The sequence below is a fragment of the Bos indicus x Bos taurus genome, chromosome 1 (genome assembly GCF_003369695.1).
Source record: "Bos indicus x Bos taurus breed Angus x Brahman F1 hybrid chromosome 1, Bos_hybrid_MaternalHap_v2.0, whole genome shotgun sequence".
Taxonomy (NCBI): Eukaryota; Metazoa; Chordata; class Mammalia; order Artiodactyla; family Bovidae; genus Bos; species Bos indicus x Bos taurus.
In genome coordinates this window covers 36,853,735-36,874,201 of record NC_040076.1, presented here as the reverse complement: position 1 = coordinate 36,874,201, position 20,467 = coordinate 36,853,735, and the positions used below count along the sequence as shown (strand labels likewise).

The 20,467-nt window shown below is 35.7% G+C and overlaps 1 protein-coding gene across 2 annotated transcripts in view; it reads right to left on the bottom strand.

The window, feature by feature from the left end:
- The window catches only part of EPHA3 (EPH receptor A3), a 407,461-nt gene extending 401,188 nt beyond the window's left edge, over positions 1 to 6,273 (bottom strand). Inside the window, exon 1 of one of the 2 annotated variants that reach the window (XM_027553293.1) lies at positions 6,053 to 6,273. In XM_027553293.1, coding sequence (XP_027409094.1) covers positions 6,053 to 6,140 — 88 coding nt within the window. In that variant the 5' untranslated portion in view covers positions 6,141 to 6,273. The remainder of the gene's footprint in view (positions 1 to 6,052) is intronic. The other variant, XM_027553216.1, reaches the window with a different exon arrangement.
- Positions 6,274 to 20,467: the final 14,194 nt, after the last annotated feature.

Here is a 20,467-nt window from a genome sequence, read left to right as displayed (position 1 = left end):
ACATGTATGTGCCCAGACTTCCAAAAGAGGGTTTGGCTTACACTTTCAAAACTTTCCTAGATAAAATATTTTCTTCAGGGGAAAAATCAAAAATCTGTAAACTTGAGAGGAGAAACAAATGCACCCAACTCCCCTCACCCCCACCTGCCCCAAACACACACCCTTTTTTGTGTATGTGCAGATTTTTCGAGATTTAATTTAAAAACCGATTAGCCAGATGCTTCAGGCGATATTTTTCCTTTAGGCAAAAAATGTATTACTGGTTTTAGAATCTTTGCATTTCTCTACCTCTCCATCTTTTTAATCGACTTTTTATTTTCTTTTCCTCTTGCAAAGGCTTTTTTTCTCTTTGTAATCCACCACTTTTTTTTTTTTTTCACATAAAGCTGGTAGGAGGCAAACTAAAACTTGTTGACTTTCAGACTTGAGTTTTCCAGGAGAAAAGCTTCTGCCAGATTCCAAGAACTACCTGATTCTAGGGAGCTGGTAACAGACCCAGAGAATGAAATCCCAGTGTGTACATGTGCCCACACCCTGATTCGCAGAAGTGTCTGCCTAGATTGATTTGTGGCTTGGAATACTTTGCATTTTATAAATGTCCAACAATGCTTTTATTTCTAAAGTCATTGCAGAAAAATTAAAGTCTTCAAATTTCTTAGAAATAAATTCTGTACTCTGGTTTTCAGTATACTTGGATGAATAATAAAATGAATGTTTTACACCACCAGTCATCCCTTTATTTGAAAAATCTGTGGAAAGCTACTTGTGCACTTGGTAAAAGCCCTGCTCTGACCCTCCCTGGTGATAAAATCCAGATCTCTGAAAACAGAATAAAAAAGGGGACACCTGCATCTGTTTTTCTAAATCTTTTATCAAACAGGAATTAAAAGAATAAGGTTTATTAAAAATTTTAAAGACAAATGTTCATTAAAAAGTAAAATTGAGGATCTTGACAGAAAATGATTTGTAAAACTTAGTGTTCTTCCAAGAAATACATATTCGCCTTCCATCTAGTATTTATGCCAAACAAAATTATTGGAAAATGACTAAAATCAAAGGTAACCCACATCATAGATTTCTCAGTAAGTAAATGTCTTTAAGAACTTATCGAGTTTTGATGATTTGTGGAAAGTTTTATTAATATTTTCTTGAAGATTTTATGACTTGGAAAATGTAACTCTCAAGAACAGTTCTTGCTGTTTCCATTTGCGTTGAAGTTAGTAAATCAAATATACTGTGGAAATATGTTTTGCCTTTAAAAATCCTTTGCATATGTAACTGATTATTTGATATTTAAAAATTACATATATTTTATTTCAGAAAAATTCCAGAGTTTCAGAAACAATTTTAACATTTAGGGATCTTCATGAAGAGAGTTATTTTGAGAAACTATCAAAAGTGACAGACTCTTAAAGAACATACCAAAATTTGAATATTAAAACATGGATAATATATGGACGTAATAAAGAATCTTATTAAATCTTTAAGGACAATAAATTTTTTACAAGTCAAGGTGAAACTACTGAATTGTTTATACAAGCAAAAAGTAAACCAAAATTAAACTTAAGCAATAAAAGTCTTCACATGAAACTCTCTGAACTGACTACACAGTGTAAAAAATACATTTATGTTCTGATTGTGCACAACATTTTGTTTAAAATGTTTATGTTAATTTTAAGTTCTTTTCATTGTAGCTTCCAGTTACTAGCATTGCATGGGAAAGGTAACTTGATATAAAATGCCACCATAATCTTACATGGGGTAATGGTGTTTTATTATTTGTAGTTTCCATTTTATGGGTCTAGTTGCTTTTGAGTTATAAACGTATTCAATTGACTTTATATCTTGAAATGGGCAGAAAAATGATATTAACTAGATCATCAATAAAAAGTATAAAATCGAAACTATTGATAGTTACAATGAAGCTGGTTTGTAACTGTAAGTCTATTGTTATTGCCAGAACATTTACTATTTAAGAGTTTTTAATTGCTTGTTTATGACAAGGGCAAGAATGGTGTGATATATAAGGGTGAGGAGAATGGAGCATCAAAGTGGACATTTCCCCACTTGAATTATTATTATCAATATTAGTCTTTAGGAAGATATAGATTCAGAATGAATTAATTTCATGATAGATTTTGAGAGGTTACAAGAAGTTTCTTTCGGCACAATCAAAATATTATCGTAGCAATTCAGGTTGTCAGTAAAAGCTTAAACAAATTTGCTGATAATCCTGTTAATGACCTAGGTCAAGTGTTAACTGTTGTGGGTTATAAAATAGTGAAATTAAGGTTTCTCCTACCTCCAGGCAAATAGCACAGTTATAACTGTTAGGGGGAGGTAGGGGCAAGCTATTAGGTAAGCTATTAAGTTACAAAAATGTATAATGCATTCAATTATTTAGTCTAGAATGATAAAATGCCATTAAAAGCAAATGTAAGCCCTCTTCTTAAAACTATAAAAATGATATGATAGCTTAGTTTTCTATAAATATTTCAGTCGGTGTATTATTATTTGAGGATAAGTGTTTATACATGAAAATGATGCCAGTTCATACTAATTTTTAAAAAGGGAAAAATCTATTATTTAAATGTATATTGTCTCCATTATTTGCCTAATATTCAAAGGGAAACATACAGTGTTCATCTCTAAGTTTTACTTTTAAGCTTTAAACAATCACATGGTATCTTCAATAGTTAGATGACTTATGTCCAGTGAAATACATTTCATACAAACAGTATCCCAACACTCCAATAAAAGTCTCCCCAAATAAGTAGTATATAAATATGCAGATTGAATTTTATTGACTTTTATTTTGAAAACTGATTTTCAATGTAAAGCGCTCTATAGGTGAAAGGTAATTAACTTATAAACACTGTTAGATAGTAAAATGTGTTACGTACTGAAAAGTGTATTATGTACTAAAGAATAAGCAGTGAATTAAGCCTCAGACGCCTTCAAATATAGAAAAGTGTGTAAAGAAATTACTTTTTCCATTGCTAAATGATATTGAACTAGTAATAGTCAATTCTTTATATCAAGCTTTAGCCTTTTCATAAAGTTATTTTTATTTATCATTATCACCATCCATCTGATAGGAACAAGGAGCAAATATATAAACTTTTCTAACAACACTAAGTATAACAATCCTGTTTTGTCATGAAAAGTAGTAGTTTTCCCATTGGAAGTCTTTTCTTGGTGTGTTATGTAAACAGATCTGAAAAGATTTTAATAAAGTTCCATGCAGCTTTTGTAAAGTGTCTGTGTAGCACAGAGGTCAGTTCTTGATTTAAGTGATCATCAAAATTATAAATAATTATCCAGGAGACCAGTCATAGAAAGTATCATCTGGAATCATCTTCTTGATAGCATATTAGAAAGTTATCTGTAACTGGATTTAAAAAAGGAAAGCTCATATTAAGCTTTTTTCTAAGCTTTTTTCCTCTTATCATGGACTAATGGCATTTCACAATTGATATTTGGTTATCAAATCTCAAGTCTTAAAAAAAAGTCACACAGTGGCATATTTCCTAGCAATTAACTCAATGGCTTGGATCTTGTTCACTTAGAGTTCTATCATGACTAACTTCATAACAGATTGCAGAATAAATTCCAGTAAATTTTACTGGTAAATTTTCTGTAGTATGGAAATATAATTTGAGCATAGTATTTTAAATGCAACCTAGTATTTTGTATTTCAGTTTTCAACATTAATATCAGAAAGCTGTACTAATGAGATTCATTCTATCATTACTCCTTCTACCCAACATATGAATTTTCAGAAGCATTGCTTTTTATTCAAATGACATTGTTAGAAAATTACATAAAAAATCTTAGAGCATACTTGGATTTTTCACTTTTCATGTTGTTCAAATCTACAACTAAGTCCCAAGCTATTGGTATTCAATATCCACATTTAAAATCTTACTCAAATATTATCCAAGTTAAATCATTCATTTTAAATTTTATTTCAAACCTTTCCTTCATGACCTCAGAAGAGAAAGAGACACTACTATAGAACATGACCTGTGAAGAATAATCCCATAAACAATGTAGAGATAAACTTTTGCCCAAGCAAATTAAATGTAATCATGTCAGTTTTCTGAATATATTAACCTTTTTATATTCATACTGTTAATGTGTATCTGCCTGTATAGTAATATGCACTATATACCCAAATATACACAAAGTGTGTCTTAAAAGCAACTTGCACTTGATAATTCTTGCTTCATTAAATTAATACTCATGAATTTTATATAAATATCAATGAGTTTAAATGGCCCTTTTTTCCTTTTGCAATTTACTGAAAGGTTGTGTTTTGCACAAAAAAATAATGACTCTCATCTATATCCCTGTGCATTATTAATTCACTAAAATCCATTATCTAAATAGTTTATAAATATTCCATCTGGAGAAATACACTTTATCATAGCAATATGGGAATAATATTACTGTTTGTCTAGCTATTATCAATACTTTAATATTTTCAAAGGAACAAAAAATATAAACACTAATTTGAAGTTACTGATACATTACTCATTATACAAATAACTACCCTTGCCTTTCATTCATAAAAAAATAATTGCCCATTAGTTTCAAATAAACATTTTAATTTAATTTGTAAAAAAAAAATTGACTTGAAGGTAAGATAACTTCTTGATCCTTCTAGGTTAGAATTTTTAATTTCCCCGTAAAAAAGACAAAAAATTTAATGAAATCTGCCAAGTTGATAAAAGCAGTCACTAAGGAAAGAATGAAATTATTAGCACTGAAAGTAGGTCACCAAATATGAGAGGCAGTTTTCATATTTAATTAAAAAGTTGCTAAATATTCTTGAGTTTTTACTTGTTTTTTCTAAAAATGATACATACAACATACAGTGGCACTGTCTTGCCAATATATTTTTAGTGAGTGACACAATATATAATGTAGCATTTGCACATCAATTGCTCAGTTTTGCTGAATTGCAAAATAAATTACTAAATGTTATTGTTCTAAATTCAAAATGATTAAGAGGAAATAGAAATTGTAAGTGTTGCTTGAAAGCAATCAATTATTCAGAAAAGTTTGTCTTAAGAGTTAGCAATTGTATTCACAAATCATTAGGAATAGATCACAAAAAGTATACAGGGAAAAGGCAATGTGTCTATTAAGCATGCAATCTTGTAGTAAACATTATTGTCCTTAATATTAGGCTTGCACTTTAATTCATTGAAAAGGAATGAATGCCCATTAGGAAAATAAATAACCCAGCATTAAGGAAATACCATTTGCTGCATATGAACATTCTTCCTCAATTTGCTGTTCAGTTATTTACTACACCTACCCAGGAGATTTTCACTATTCATTAAATATAATCTCCTATTCGCATAAGCCCTTAAACAAAGAAAATCCAGTCTAACCTTATTGTAATTCCTACAAATATTACTTATGTTAATGTGGCATATGCTGCTCATTAGAACCTGTACCATAGAGCAAACCACCGCCTGGCGGGATACACATCACTTCAACATAGCAGTTACAACATAAATACACACACACACACACACACGCACACACAGCCGCGCTTCAACAAACTCCGATTTCCCTTTAGCCCATTCATAAATGCCATGATCCTAAGTAGGAACAACCTGTCATTACCTTTAAACATACTAAAGAATCTAGAGAGGAGGGCAGAATATTCTTTTAAACTTCTCAGAGTACTACTACATGGTCACAATTAGGAAATAAAATACTACCATGGCTATTTGGCAATTAACATACTGGGTTGTAAAACTGGAGGATTTTTCTCTTTCTGCTTAAAACGGGCAAACAAGGTAATTGCTTGAATTGGTATCAGATTCAAAACACATTTTAAATCTAGGCAATCCAAAATTATCTCTAAAAGTGCTTTAGAAGACTGCCGAAAATAAAAGCACCTTTAGTTTACTCTGAGAGCAAAGTGCTTTATTCAGAGGCACCTCGGCGACCTGAAAACGCTTCGGTGAGAACGTGCCTGGAAAAGCGTTAGCCCCTCGGGGCAGGGCTGTGCGCGTCGCGGTACCTGGCTTACCTTCATTGGAAGGTTGGAGAGTCAGTTCCCCGAAGCACTTGAGAGCAGAGCAGCTGAGGAGGAGGAGGATGGAGAGGTGACAATCCATGTTGCTGGTGCAGAGGGCAGTGAGAGGAGCATATCTCCATGAAGCATGCCACTGATGTGAGGGGGAGCGCTCTGATTGCTGGAGAAGTTACCATGCTCCGCTCGCAGGCTGATGTCAAGTTTGACACTGGAGATAAGGAGGAGTCTGGCTGCCTTTCCGCGAACCTCGCTCAGAGACTTCCCTGGGTCCTAGTGCCGTCGGAAGCGAGCGCTGAAGAAGGACAGGACCACGCGCGGGGGCCCAGCAGACAGCTCTGAAGCACGGGACTGGGGAGGAAGGGGTTGGGGATCGGCTGCATCACCGAAGGTGCAGGAAACCCAGAAGTTATGATGGTGCGGTGGTGGAGAGTAGTGATGGGGACAGAAAAACACCTCCCCCCTCCCCACTTTATTTTCAATGGAAAGCAGCTATTTTATTGTTTGCAATACACGCTCTTGTAGGTTAATTCCCCGAAGAAACCAGAAACCCTGATAGAGTGTCTTATGGCACTGAGTGGAAAAGAAACTGAAATGCCAGAGAAATGTTTGTTATTAAAAGAACAGGAGCCCTGCATTAACAGGAGCATTAAAATTAAAAAATACATTGTTGATTGTAGTCAAAGAAAAATTTGGATTATTTCTTCATCGTGTTCAATGTGATCATAACTCTTTACAAATCCTTTCTGGTGCAGAAAGAACTATACACACCTCAGATCGGAAAGTCTCTTCAGTTCTACACCAGGTGGTATCAGGACTTTTAAAGAGAATTGGCACAGGATCTCAGTGAGTATAAAGTGCACTTTGGGTTTCCAAACTAGGAAGTGTGCTCTAACAACCTAAGGAAGTGAGCAAACCCAGTCCCAGGGCTAGCTGCAGGTCAGCAGGCATCAGCAGGCAGCCCTCATTCTATACATTGGTATAAATAAGAATAAGAGAAAAATCAAGCCTAAAGGTCTTGACAGCACATCACTACCCTCCCTCCTTCACCATCTAGCATTAGGATCTCTGGGTTCCATGAGATAAACAATGCATAATTCACAACTCCGCATTTAGCTTTTCAGCCACATCCAATCTGATAATAGCTGGATGCAATTCTTCTTTAGCATTCCAAATCTAAAGGCTGAATAACAGTGTCTTTGCACTTTCTCACTTACTTTGCACCATGGTTATAAATGGTTTCTCTTCTTTCCAGTTTCCTTGCTGGACAACATAATTGCAATCTATTTCAGCCAAATAAGTTTGCAATTTATATTTTGGGAACTGTTCTTGCTTATCTTTAAAATATTGCCCAGAAAATGATCACTCAAATAGTCTCCTACTCATCTATCTTTTCCTTTTCTAAGCAGAAAACAAGACTCTTACATTCCTTGCACAACTCTAGAAAGTAAAGGTAGGTTGACAGCTGTAAGATCAGTGATCAATTTTAGAGCTTCAAGTTGTGGAATCTAAATAAATGTTGCAAAGGCCTTGCTAATAAGATATCCTTTTCATAAGCGCTATGATTTTAATGAGAGAACATGATTTTCACATGAATTTAAATAAGTGGTTTCTGATAATAGTTTGCTGTCTGGAGTTAGGGGATGAGGTTGGGTGGGTGGAGGCAGCCAGGATAAAAGAATGACTCTGTTCACTTTTTTGTGTGTGCCTTGTTACTTTGTATCTCTAACTTCTTCCCACATTATGTCACCAGAGACTGTAGAACCCTCTTCAAGTGCCAAGTCTGTCAGAATTGAAAATAATGAAAGATACTGAACAGAGGATTCAGATAGTGGTGACTTTGGCATTTTTTAAAGTTCCAACACAACTGTAGTCTTTCCATTGTTCTACATTTAGATAAAAATTTTCTGAAACGTGAAAGAAAACAAAGTCTTATTTGGAAGTGACAATTTAAAAACATTTTGGAAAAACATGCCAGTGTGCTGATATCCAAGTCCACTGGCTTCCCCTCACACGACTTCTCTTTTCACACTTAAACTGCTTATCACTGTGGAAAGAGCCATTCACATTTGAAAGAAGCTACGGTGATGGGAAAATAAGTAAAAAGCAATTCCTAGCCTGGGAATAGAATGGAAATAATATAGGATCTTTCAATTATAGACACTCAAGATCATGAGCTGTCAGACAATAAGAAGTTTCAATAATCTGAACATCATCCTGAATAGATGTGGAATGATGCCAGCAAATAGGAGAATGCAAAGAATTTGGACAAAGCAGTAAGAGGAGGGATAGAGGTGTGGGCAGCCCATTCAGGAAAAGCCTCGACAAAATAAATAAATAATGATGATAATAACTCAGGTGTAGTTTGAAGGATGAGTAGGGATTGGATGATTGGAGAATGGTTCGGAAGGCACTGCATGCAAGAAGATGGAACATAAACAAAATCAGAATAGTCTCCAAGTCAGGGCCAAGGAAAGCATTTGGCATGAATAGAGCAAAGAGCACATGTGATACAATAAGAGCCAGGAGACAGAGAAGAGAAGGGGCCAGGGTTGGGGGAGGCAGGTGTCGGGGGGACAGAGTGCTAGGAGATGTTCTTCCAAAGGCAGATTGGAAACTACAGACATTTCTATGACAATGATTTTGCAATATATTCTAGATGAAAGAGAGACGCAAAAAGTATTTCAGCAAGTAAGAGTTGGAGCATATGACTTTAGGAAATTATTGATAGCATTGAGCAGTGTTTCTACCTGTGGTTTAGGGCTTACCTGCTCCTAAAGTACCTGGAATATTTATTAAAAGTAGCGCATCACTTCTGCCCACCATAGACTCATGGAATCTGAATATCTGAAGTGGGAACCCACGAACTTGCAATGTGACAAGCTCCTCAGGTGATCCTTTTGATCCCTGACATTGAAGAACCACCGCTGAGTGTGAAGGAGGGAAAATCTGAGGCAGAATGGCACAATGTGAAGGCATTTGTGAAAAACTAAAGTAATAAGAACTGAACTAGAATCCATCTGACAGAAAGAAGGAAGATACATGATGCAATTAAAATACATGCTTAAGGTGAAGCAAATGGTATTCCCTAAGGGAAAATGGATTTGGGTGCTGAAGAAGAGGGAGATGACGAAGACATTTGCAAGACTGAATTCCCCTCTGTTCGGTTGGACATAGGTGAGTGCCTAACATGTTCCTGATCATGTGCTAGGCACTGAGGGCAAAAAGCATGAATGGGACACCCTTTAGAATAATCTAGAGTCACATCAAGAAATTATTCAATTATTAGATAGAGGAGAAAGGGAAAACAGGGTGAGATGGTCAGATGGCATCACTGAATCAATGAACATGAGTTTGAGTAAACTCCAGGAGATAGTGAAGGACAGGGAAGCCTGGTGTACTACAGTCCATGGGGTTTCAAAGAGTCAGACACGACTGAGCGACTGAACAACACCACCACATAGAGTATTTTCATAGTACAAGATTGAGGAGTGGGAGTATCTCAAGTTAGGAATTAAAGGGAACTTCCTTGGAGTAGATGGCAACTGAGTGGCACCTGGAAAGATTTGTTTTCGAGAAGAGAGTTCAGAGAAGAGAGATTAAACACGGAAAACATACTTTTGGAGGAAATAACATATACCTTGATTACTAGCGCATGGATTTGGAGGCAGTGTCAAGGCATGTGGCAAAGAGAGGACAGGAGGGTTAGGGAGGAGCAAGGTTATAGTGAATTCTGTAAGCTGTTCGAGGGAGCTTGGACTTAAGGGTGATATGAGGCAGAAGACAGACATATTCAGTTAGCATTTTAAAAATATTATTTTGACATAGTTAAGTGGGTAGGGTAAAATGAAAGCAAAAACACCAATCAGGAGTCAAGAGACCACTTAGAAACCCTTTGCAAGAGGATTATCATGCAGAGATACAAGTGGGGCTCTTGAACCAGACTACCTTGGCTCTGTTACTCTCAGTACAATTCTAATAATAACAGATCCTATCTCATAGGGATGTTGTAAGGATTATATGAGATTTGGGATGGTACAGATAAAGTGTAAGTCTAGTGCTTGACACATGAAAGTCATTCAATACATTGTTTTATCTTGATCTTTATGAGAGATCCAGAGGGTCTCATAGTGAGCGGTGATGGCAGAACTACAAATCACAAAAACGTGAGTGGGTGGGACTGGCAAATGGCTTCATAGATTGGTCATGAGAAATGAGGTAGATGCATATGTCTAGGAGGCCTTTCAATCTGTGGCTTGAGTGAGGAGACATTCAGCACTGCAAAAGAGATTTGAGAAGAGAGAATGGGCATAAGACACAAAATTTTTATTTGAGATTTGCATAGCTGAAGTGAGCTGATGGAAAGTCAAAGGCAGATGAACTATTAGGACACAAAGACCTTGACTGGTGTTGTCCTTCTGGAAATAATTTCCTCTGCACATAACAGGCCACCCCCTACATCCACAGAGGCTGACCCCAGTGATATGAAGGGTTGGCTGTATTCATTGTGCTTCTAATTTTATGTCAGGAACTTGAGCATTCACATATTTTGGTGTTCAAGCAGCTCTGGGAAAATCCCTGAGGGATGCTGAAGGAGGGATGACTGTAATTAGTATAGAAAAAATAAGTGCATTCATTCATGTAAGCAAAGTGTTGGCAGAAAGATCAGTTGGCCAAGGATGAAGCCCTAGTGTACACCAGCACAGGCAGACCTCACAGATATTGCAGGTTGGGACAGACCACCAAGGCAAAGCAACTATGGCAGTAGAGCAAGTCATGCAGACTTTTTGGTTTCCCAGTGCACGTGAGTTATGTTTACACTATGCTCTATTCTATTACCTGTGTGAAAGCATTGTTTCAAAAAGTCAAATGCCTTAATTAAAAAAATACTCTTGATTAGAAACAATTACAATAGTAACAATGAAGATCACTGCCCACAGATCATCACAACAAATATAACAGTAATGAAAAAGCTTGAAATATTGTGAGAATTACCAAAATGTGACACAGGAATCAGAAGTGAGCAAATCCTGTTGGAAAACTGGCACCAACAGACTTGCTAGACTCAGGGTTGCCATAAACCTTCAATCTGTAAAAAACACAGTGTCTTCAAATCACAATAAAGCAAAGTGCCAAGGAATGAGATACATCTGTATTTAAAAGACAGGCAAACCAGAAGAGCAAAGAACTAAAAGGATTAGCATAGTGGAAGCCAAACTTTTGAGTTTCACAAACAGCTTATAGTCAAAAATGCGTTCAATAAAAATACCCAATAAGATATTGACTGAAAAAATGACAATTGGGTTGGACGACCAAAGATTTTAATAATTTTGGTGGTGGCAGTTTTGGTGAGTAACTGGTCTGCAAATAGGATTAAAATATAAGAGTAAATAGAAAGTGAGGAAGTAAAAACAGTAAATGTACTTCTCAAATGTACTACTCGTTTCAAGAAGGTAGGCTAAAAGAAGGGAAGCCTAGAAAAGCACAAAGCGAGGTGTAATGAGTATGACAAAACGGAAGAGGCTCATAAGATCTTTCTCTCCTGTGTTTAGCTGACTAGTGATACAACTGATTTTCAAAGGCGTTTAGGGGATCCTATTTGGGATATGAAAAAAAAGTGGGGAAACAACAATGTCTGTTTAGGACATGGAGAGATTCAAGTATAGATATATTCAAGCCAAAAGTTAGATGTAAATGCCCAGAAGGGAAGAAAGGTTTAAGACTGCAAATTGAAAAGCATTAGTAGATTTGGTAGTAGCTTAAGTCACTGCAGTAGATGAAACTGTCCAGACGGATCATAAACAGTGAGGGAAACTTCAATCTCGTTAAGTAAAAAGTTCATAAGGCAGGCAGAGGATGTTTAATTATCAGAATTCATTGAGTAGGAGTAAATATTATTAATATAAAAGAAAGGTGAAAGGTGAAGAGAGAGAGTTGGAGATGACAAGGGAGCTGAAAATTTCAGGGAGAGGACAATCAGCCAAAAGAAAAAAAAAAGGTAGACTTTGGTGAAAATTAAAAACGAAAATGGCTTTTCCAGTTAATGGAAAGACCACAGGACTGGGAATCTCCTCTCAGAAAAATCCTATTTAGAGCTGCAAAATTCTTTGGAGCCTATCATTTTACAGTTAGAGAAAGTCAAAAACATTAGTGAATTCATTATGTTCACACAGTCCAAGGCAACAACAGGAAAATTATCCGAATGATCTTGCCTTATACAAAGAAAATATTAGAAATAATACATGGGAGAAAGGTTGCAGGAAATCTGTTACTAAAGTGTTTGAGGTTGATTAGAAGAACAGAATAATCCAAGAAAACGTCTTGAAGCACTGTGAGTTGTTTTCAGGACAATTACTGGATTTTGGATTTGAAAATAGTCACAGTAGGTTGCACAAATTAATTTGCTATATTTTAACTGATATCAACTAAATTAATATATATATTGAATTTTAAAGTGTAAGCTTATGTAATCAATATAAAAGTTAGCATGCCTGAGTTAATTGAAAAATGCTCGTCGTAAATTAGAAAGATTTCATTCAATTGTACACAGTTGTCAAAAGAAAAGCAAAAAATAGGTCATAATTATGCCTTGGGTGTTAGGATTATCCATTGCTATTTAAAACGTATCTCATACTCATTCTCACTATTACCTCTGGAACATTTCTCCATTTTTAAAAACAAACTTTACTACTACCATTACTTCCTAGTCTTCCATTTCTCTTGCCAAAAGACAGTCAAAACAAGCCAGAGTTCATCTTAAAATCTAAGGAAAACATCCCAAAGCTCTGAGCAAACTCTGAGCAACAGCATATGGGGCTGGAGGGGGTGGGGAGTGAAGGGAGTGTTTTGGCTGAAACAGAACCAGTATCACAGTCCTTTTAAGTAAGTTTTTGAGAAATATTTCACATATCTACACAAGTACACATTTATATACTTAAGTACACTCACATTCACACACACACAAATATAAGAGATACTGTGTCAGTACACTATCCAATTGTGTTTTCTTGAACAGGAGGCTTCCATCTTTAACATGCAAGACATTGGGGAGCTTGTTCAAATCCAGACTTAGTAAATCTTAGTTCAAATGATTTAGTAAAACTGGCACAGGACTGTTCTGCAATTCTGACAAGTTCCTAGGCAATGTCTTTGCAGACTTGACAATATTTTGTATGGCAGAGTTCCAGAATACATAAATTTTGTTTGAAAAATTAATATAGATATGTTGATATATATTTAAATACAAGCATTAATATATTAAAACATCAGATGATAAAATAATATAGGAATCATAGCTGAATCAATTCAACCTTATCTCCAGTAAACTTCAAGATAAACCTAAGGCTCCTACAAACTAGTTAGACAATATTTTATTGCCCTAAATCTGCCTATTCTTGAAGGTATATGAATTTGCAAGACAAATTCATCATTGTGTGAACTCATTGCTCTTATAGCTAAATCAAGTTTTTAAGCATTTTATAATTGACTAATCTGCATTGTTAACTATTTCAAGGATATGAATTGTCTGCCCAATATTTTATGTTCTTTCCTGGCAAAGTAAATTCCTAACATTATTTAGAAGAGAGAAGACACTGTTCAACACTGGTGTGTATAACCTAACATCTCTTTCATTTTATTTTAGATATGTTAAATAAGTGATCACTACAGTTGGATGGTAATTTCTCAAGATATGTATAAGGCCGCCAATTTGTAACTATCCAAGGAGATTTGCAACCTTAACAAGCATTAAAAAACCATTATAAAAGCAAACCTAAGACTTACTACAAAATAAATTTGTGTTTATAAGTTTAGAAGTTTATCTAAAGACGAAAAAGTAATTTTCTTCATTTTTGGTGAAGTAATTTTAAATACAAATTAAACTTTTTGGAGTTTTTTTAGTATATTGATTTTTGGTTTGGTAAAACAAGAGCAGTATGGTTAATTGATTGAAGGAAATTTGTTTTAATGGTGTCATAACTGAAGCTATATTTATGGCTTAGGTAAAAATGTAGGTGCATCTGGAGTAGTTTTTAATAAAAAACAAAGGTGGTAAAGGATTATTAAATGTTCTATAGAAGTATATTTTGAGAACACATGGCTTCAATTTTGTTTCTCAAGTATCTTGTAAGCCTGAACATAAAATAGCATTACTCAATATAGAAAAATTAACTGATTATGTGCTTGTCTAACCATAGTAGTCAGTTCAGCTGGGATCCGGAAAAATAATCCATATTAAGTCATAGGGATCTTATATTCAACAGTGTCAAACATTTGTGATTTTTCACGGATGCTCTGGTTTCCATGAGTGCCCAAATAACCTCACCTGCTTTTCTAATTTGTCTCCTAGATTGTGCTATGGGTCAGTGATCCCTATTATGTCATGTCAATACAGTGGTTAAATAATGATAAATAATTTAAAATGTGGCAGGTAATCTGTATCTTAATGTCAATCATCTTTACCTGTGCAGTATTTCCCTAGTTAAAATGGACATTACTTTCATCTCAAACTTTAGGCTTTATATATCCAAATCATAAATTTAAAAAATATACATTTTAGAGAGGTGAGTGAAGCTCAAAAGCTAATTAAATTGAAAAAAAAATCAAAGTAAAGTGTGCTGCTGCTAAGTCCCTTCAGTCGTGTCCGACTCTGTGTGACCCCATAGATGGCAGCCCACCAGGCTCCCCCATCCCTGGGATTCTCCAGGCAAGAACACTGGAGTGGGTTGCCATTTCCTTCTCCAGTGCATGAAAGTGAAAAAATAAAGTGAAGTCGCTCAGTCGTGTCCAACTCTTAGCGACCCCATGGACTGCAGACTAACAGGCTCCTCCGTCCACGGGATTTTCCAGGCAAGAGTACTGGAGTGGGGTGCCATTGCCTTCTCCAAAGTAAAGTGTGCAAAGTTGCTTCAGTCGTGTCCGACTCTGTGCAACCCCATAGATGGCAGCCCACCAGGCTCCCTCGTCCCTAGGATTCTCCAGGCAAGAATACTGGAGTGGGTTGCCATTTCATGCATCCTCCAATGCATGAAAGTGAAAAGCGAAAGTGCAGTGTACTTTAAACACTTAAATAATTACAAATATACCGATATGTTTTTTCTATAAAAAAATTAAGCTCTCCACCAGTTCTTAATTACAACAATGAAAGATTCAAAACGTGCAAGTTATATTATTATTTCAAATCTGTTCACTTTGCAGTTTCTCTAAGTTAGTTTAGGCCTAAATGTTCAATAATTTTTTTTTTTTTAAACATTTGCACAAGGCAAGGCCCAAGTAAAAACTTTGATTTTTTCTTTTTCAATTTACTTTGCAGGACAAAAGCTGGAATAAATTTACAAGTCAAATTCATATATAGGAAACCTGGCTATTGGAGGTACCATCACATCTAAGCGTGTGGAGTAATGGCAAGTGCCAGCACTCACTTCACTCGATTTCATGAACGGTTTTTTTATTGTCAAGTCCCTGGTTTAGGAGGGTTCGATCCCCTGGAGCAGGAAATGGCAACCCACTCAAGTTTCCTTGCATGGATAATCCCTTGGACAGAGGAACCTGGCAGGTTACAGTCTATGGGGTCGCAAAGAAACCGACACAACTGAACAACCGAGGGCACACATAAGGCCAGGTTTTAGGAAACTGCTATAGTCATGCTGTCCACTAGAGGGCTCTGCAGAAGCAGCAGCCGCTGCAGCTGAAGATTCAGGTGTTTAGATCAGCAACTTGATACAAAGCCCCGAAGTCTTCACAAGAACTAGCGCAACTTTATTTTTAGATTTAGTTTAATTAGTTTCCTGATTGGTACTAATTAAGATGGGTTATGAATGCCAACGTGTTAGTTTTATATGATCACATAACATTCTTTTACTTACCTTATCTGGACCCTGTGCTGAGTTCGTCATAGCCCTGAGGAGTCAAGAAAAGAAAGTGTCTCATTTGATGCTTGGTTCAGAGACATCTACCCCATTTCCTCACTAAAAAGCACTGAGATGAGTGATACACTTTTTTTTTTTTATCATTCTCCTCTTTATGCAGTGTTTTCTTATTAAATTTCCCCATTATGATGCATAATGAGAATGACATGAGCGTAAGATTTATAGTATATGTAGATATTTTCTGCAAAATACATGATTTAGTAAAATTTACTAAGAAAGATAAGGAAATATGGTTAAACTACCAATGAAATAAACAAGATCTCCAAAATGGATAGTCATTACCTAAGAAGTCCCCTTAAGCGTGTGGCAGAGAAAAGACAGGGGTTTCCCTGTATCATTTATGGTAAAGGTATTGCAGAGAGCAACCACCACAAAAACTAAATAATTTCAACTTAGCATTTTAAATTTAAAAGTGTATAAGTTTAAGAAGGGGTTAAAATAAAAAATGAATAGACCAAATGCCCTAATCTGTTCTGGGTAGCAATGTGTCTGATGTTTCTGAGAATGTGTCTTGCTCTCACTAGTAAAGTGATTCAACCCACAATGATTTTCAAGAGAGACATGAGACACTCTTTCAATAAGCATATCATTTATCATATGGTTGAGCTGTGGAGGAGACCATGCCTAACTTAGAAAAGCTAATCTCTTTTTCTACCTTTCCTGTACAACTTTGAATTATACATTTTTAATATCCTTCAGAATGGAAGTTTGCAAGACTTCTATAATAATTTGACAATGTCCTTAACAATTTTCTAATTCTGAACTATATTGCTGGGCTGCTGGAGACCCGTCACTGGTGGAGTAATGTGCCAAACTTAAGAAATATATACTATATTAGGATAGGCTTGATTATGTCCAGATACTGTGTTGTTAGAAATGCAGGGAAACCTATAGCTGTTAAGTAGCCTACAGACCATTTGTGACCAATTCCTGAGATGTTCAGAAGATGACTTAATCCAAAACACTTTGTAATTAAGCAAATACAGTGTAAATCACAGGAAAGCTGAGGTTTTGGTCTGCTTTGTTCACTGTGTCTTCATAGCATTTACAACAGTGTCCAGCACATCAGTTCAGTTCAGTCACTCAGTTGTGTCTGACTCTTTGTGACCCTGTGAATCGCAGCACGCCAGGCCTCCCTGTCCATCACCAACTCCCGGAGTTCACTCAGACTCGAATCCATCGAGTCAGTGACGCCATCCAGCCATCTCATCCTCTGTCGTCCCCTTCTCCTCCTGCCCCCAATCCCTCCCAGCATCAGAGTCTTTTCCAATGAGTCAACACTTCGCATGAGGTGGCCAAAGTACTGGAGTTTCAGCTTTAGCATCATTCCTTCCAAATAAATCCCAGGGCTGATCTCCCTCAGAAGGACTGTTGGATCTCCTTGCAGTTGATGGGACTCTCAAGAGTCTTCTCCAACACGGCAGTTCAAAAGCATTAATTCTTGGGCACTCAGCTTTCTTCACAGTCCAACTCTCACATCCATACATGACCACTAGACGGATCTTTATTGCCAAAGGAATGTCTCTGCTTTTGAATATGCTATCTAGGTTGGTCATAACTTTCCTTCCAAGGAGTAAGCGTCTTTTAATTTCATGCCTGCAGTCACCATCTGCAGTGATTTTGGAGCCCCAAAAAATAAAGTCTGACACTGTTTCCACTGTTTGCTGTAGGCCTATAATCAATACTTGTTGAATGAATGAAAATGTAAACTTATGGTTTTTTTAATTGTTCTGTTTTGTCCCTTTTTTGGGATTCATTTTATGTCAAACTTCAACACTCTACCTATTAGCTTGCTTCTTTAATTTTCCTTTTCAAACAGTTTGCTGCTACTGCTGCTGCTAAGTCGCTTCAGTCGTATCCAACTCTGTGCGACCCCATAGATGTCAGCCAACCAGGCTCCCCTGTCCCTGGGATTTTCCAGGCAAGAGTACTGGAGTGGGGTGCCATTGCCTTCTCCTTCAAACAGTTTAACACAACCCAAATGTAGACAGAAAGAGTAACTCATATAGCAGTGAATTAGTAAGACATATCATTGTGTCTGAATAAATTGATACATGTATTTTATTTTTGATAGTAAACTTATATGCCTGACCCTTTATAAACATGGACAACCAAGTTGAGTCGACAATATTAAGAACTGTTTAAATGGACTATTGACCCTAGAGAAATAAACAGAAATTATTCTTAAGTAATAAATAAACAGCAATTTTTCCTTTATATCCATTGAATTTGTTTAGCAGTCTTTATGTTAACATCTTTATTATCATTCATAACAAATTTATTTTATACAGAGACTTTTAAAGAGTGATAGAAGCAAAATAAAACTCAATTTAATAAAGTGGTACAAATATTTTCAATATGTAAAATTGTTCTCTTTACTTTTCATTTTTGAAACTTAAAGTCCCTGAAATGCAGTATTTTATTTGGTGTTTTTTTTTTCTCCCAAATAGGAAGAAGAGCATTCTTACATCTTTAAATTCCCAACGAACCAAATGACAGAGAGCTCTGTCTTATGGTTTCATAAATAATAAGTATATAACTCTTATGTGTGAATATTTTAAATGACTGCAGAAGAAATCAAATATTATATTTAGTCAAATTTCAATTTTTAGACTGCCAGGAAAAAAGCTATTTACTGTCCACAAAGTTTACGTTGCATCTTTAATTAATCGTACCACATGTAAGTCATCTTCATTTTAGAAGAATCAATATTCATCAAACTAACAATACTATTATTTGCAAAGTAACTTATGGAATAGAGTGACTTAGCATCTTTTTTATAGAGAAAGCCTGGTTGGCAGCTGTAAGACTTAAGGTCCTTATTTGTCCTCAGTCAAGTATGTTACAGGAAAAGATAGTGACACCCAGGTCCCTCCGTGGTGCTCTGCCCCTCGTGTGTCAACTCATGTCTAGTAGATAGTCTTTTGTTAATTTTCCTAATCAATGTACAATTACCAGAATATCCTTTTGTAGTCATTTACATTTTTTATTAATCTTAAGAGTAGAAGGAAAGAACCTAGAGAAAAAAATGATCATTATTTGTGAGGTTTAAGAGAAAAACCTAGCCTCCTTTATCTTTATTTATATATTTAATTATTCAAGAATAATCAGGATTAACTCTGGGTAAAGAAAATTTCAGGTAGGACTGAAAAGTCCTGGAAAAGAGCCTGATGCTGAGAAAGACTGAAGGCAGGAGAAGAAGGGGATAGCAGAGGATGATTGTTGGATGGCATCACCAACAATGGACACGTGTTTGAGTAAACCTCAGGACATCGTGAAGGACAGGGAAGCCTGGAGCGCTGCAGTCCATGGGGTCACAAAGTGTCGGACATGACTGAGTGACTGAACAGCAAGAAGGACTGAAATCAGAAGTCAGTCTAACACAGTTTCTGAATATTACAGAGAAGTTATCCAACTTGGAAAAATGAGTTTTTATTACCTTGATGCTTCTTTGCTTCATGGAGCATCGCAGTCCTGGAATTAAACCAGAGAATGTTACAGTAAAACCTACCAGAGGAAGGAATTCTTCAAAGAAATCTTAGGCCATAGAAATTTTGAAGCATACTTCACCTGATTATATTACAATAGAATAAACAGAACAATTTAAAAAGAAAAAGAGAAAGGCAGACATAGATTCTAGTTATAGAAAAGTCAGTCACTATATTCCCTAAATCATTCTAACATTCAAACTAAGTTCTAGTAACTATTTTTTTTTTTTCTCAATAACAAACTCTCTAGAAATCAGTAAGTCCCTAGAGAAACGGAGTAAGTACAGTTCTGAGTGACAGAAATGATTATCCAATCTATTTGATCACATCTCTTTTCATTGTCTTACTTTGTGTATGAACATTTAATAAATACTTAGAAATTAATACATGAACTCATTATTACCACGTTTTCAAGAGATCTTCCTAGGAATAAAATTTCCATCTGTACTTCCTGACTTAGCTGGTGAATCAGTTAACATATCTGAGGAAGAAGGCTAATAATGCTGCAAAAGTCTGTCTTATTGCTTCTTAATGAATGACTTCCAGAGGAAGGTGGACTGGATAATTAACACTTATAGGCAGCAACTAAGGTAAAAGTAAGAATGAGAGGAAATGTTCAAGCTTAAGACACGCAGAAGGCATGAATTCTTTAAAGCAAATTCAATAACAGGACACAATTAAAGATCAATACATACATTTTATCTGTGATTTACATGGAGTACTTTTTTCTAATGCCTAGTGATCCTCTATTCCAAAGATGGCAACTGAAAGTAAATTGAAAGGGAAAAGCAATGGCATATTATAAAGTTTAATGAGTACAAACATCCCACCTTTGATAATTATTACCTGTCTTAGTAGCTTTAACTTACTTTCCTGAGGACAGAACTTTGACTATGAAGAACTACAATTTTTTTCCAGAACTAGATATTCCTTCAAGAATATCTAGTTCCTTCAGAAATTCAGTATTTTTAAATTTAAAATTAAAAAGGACCAACTGA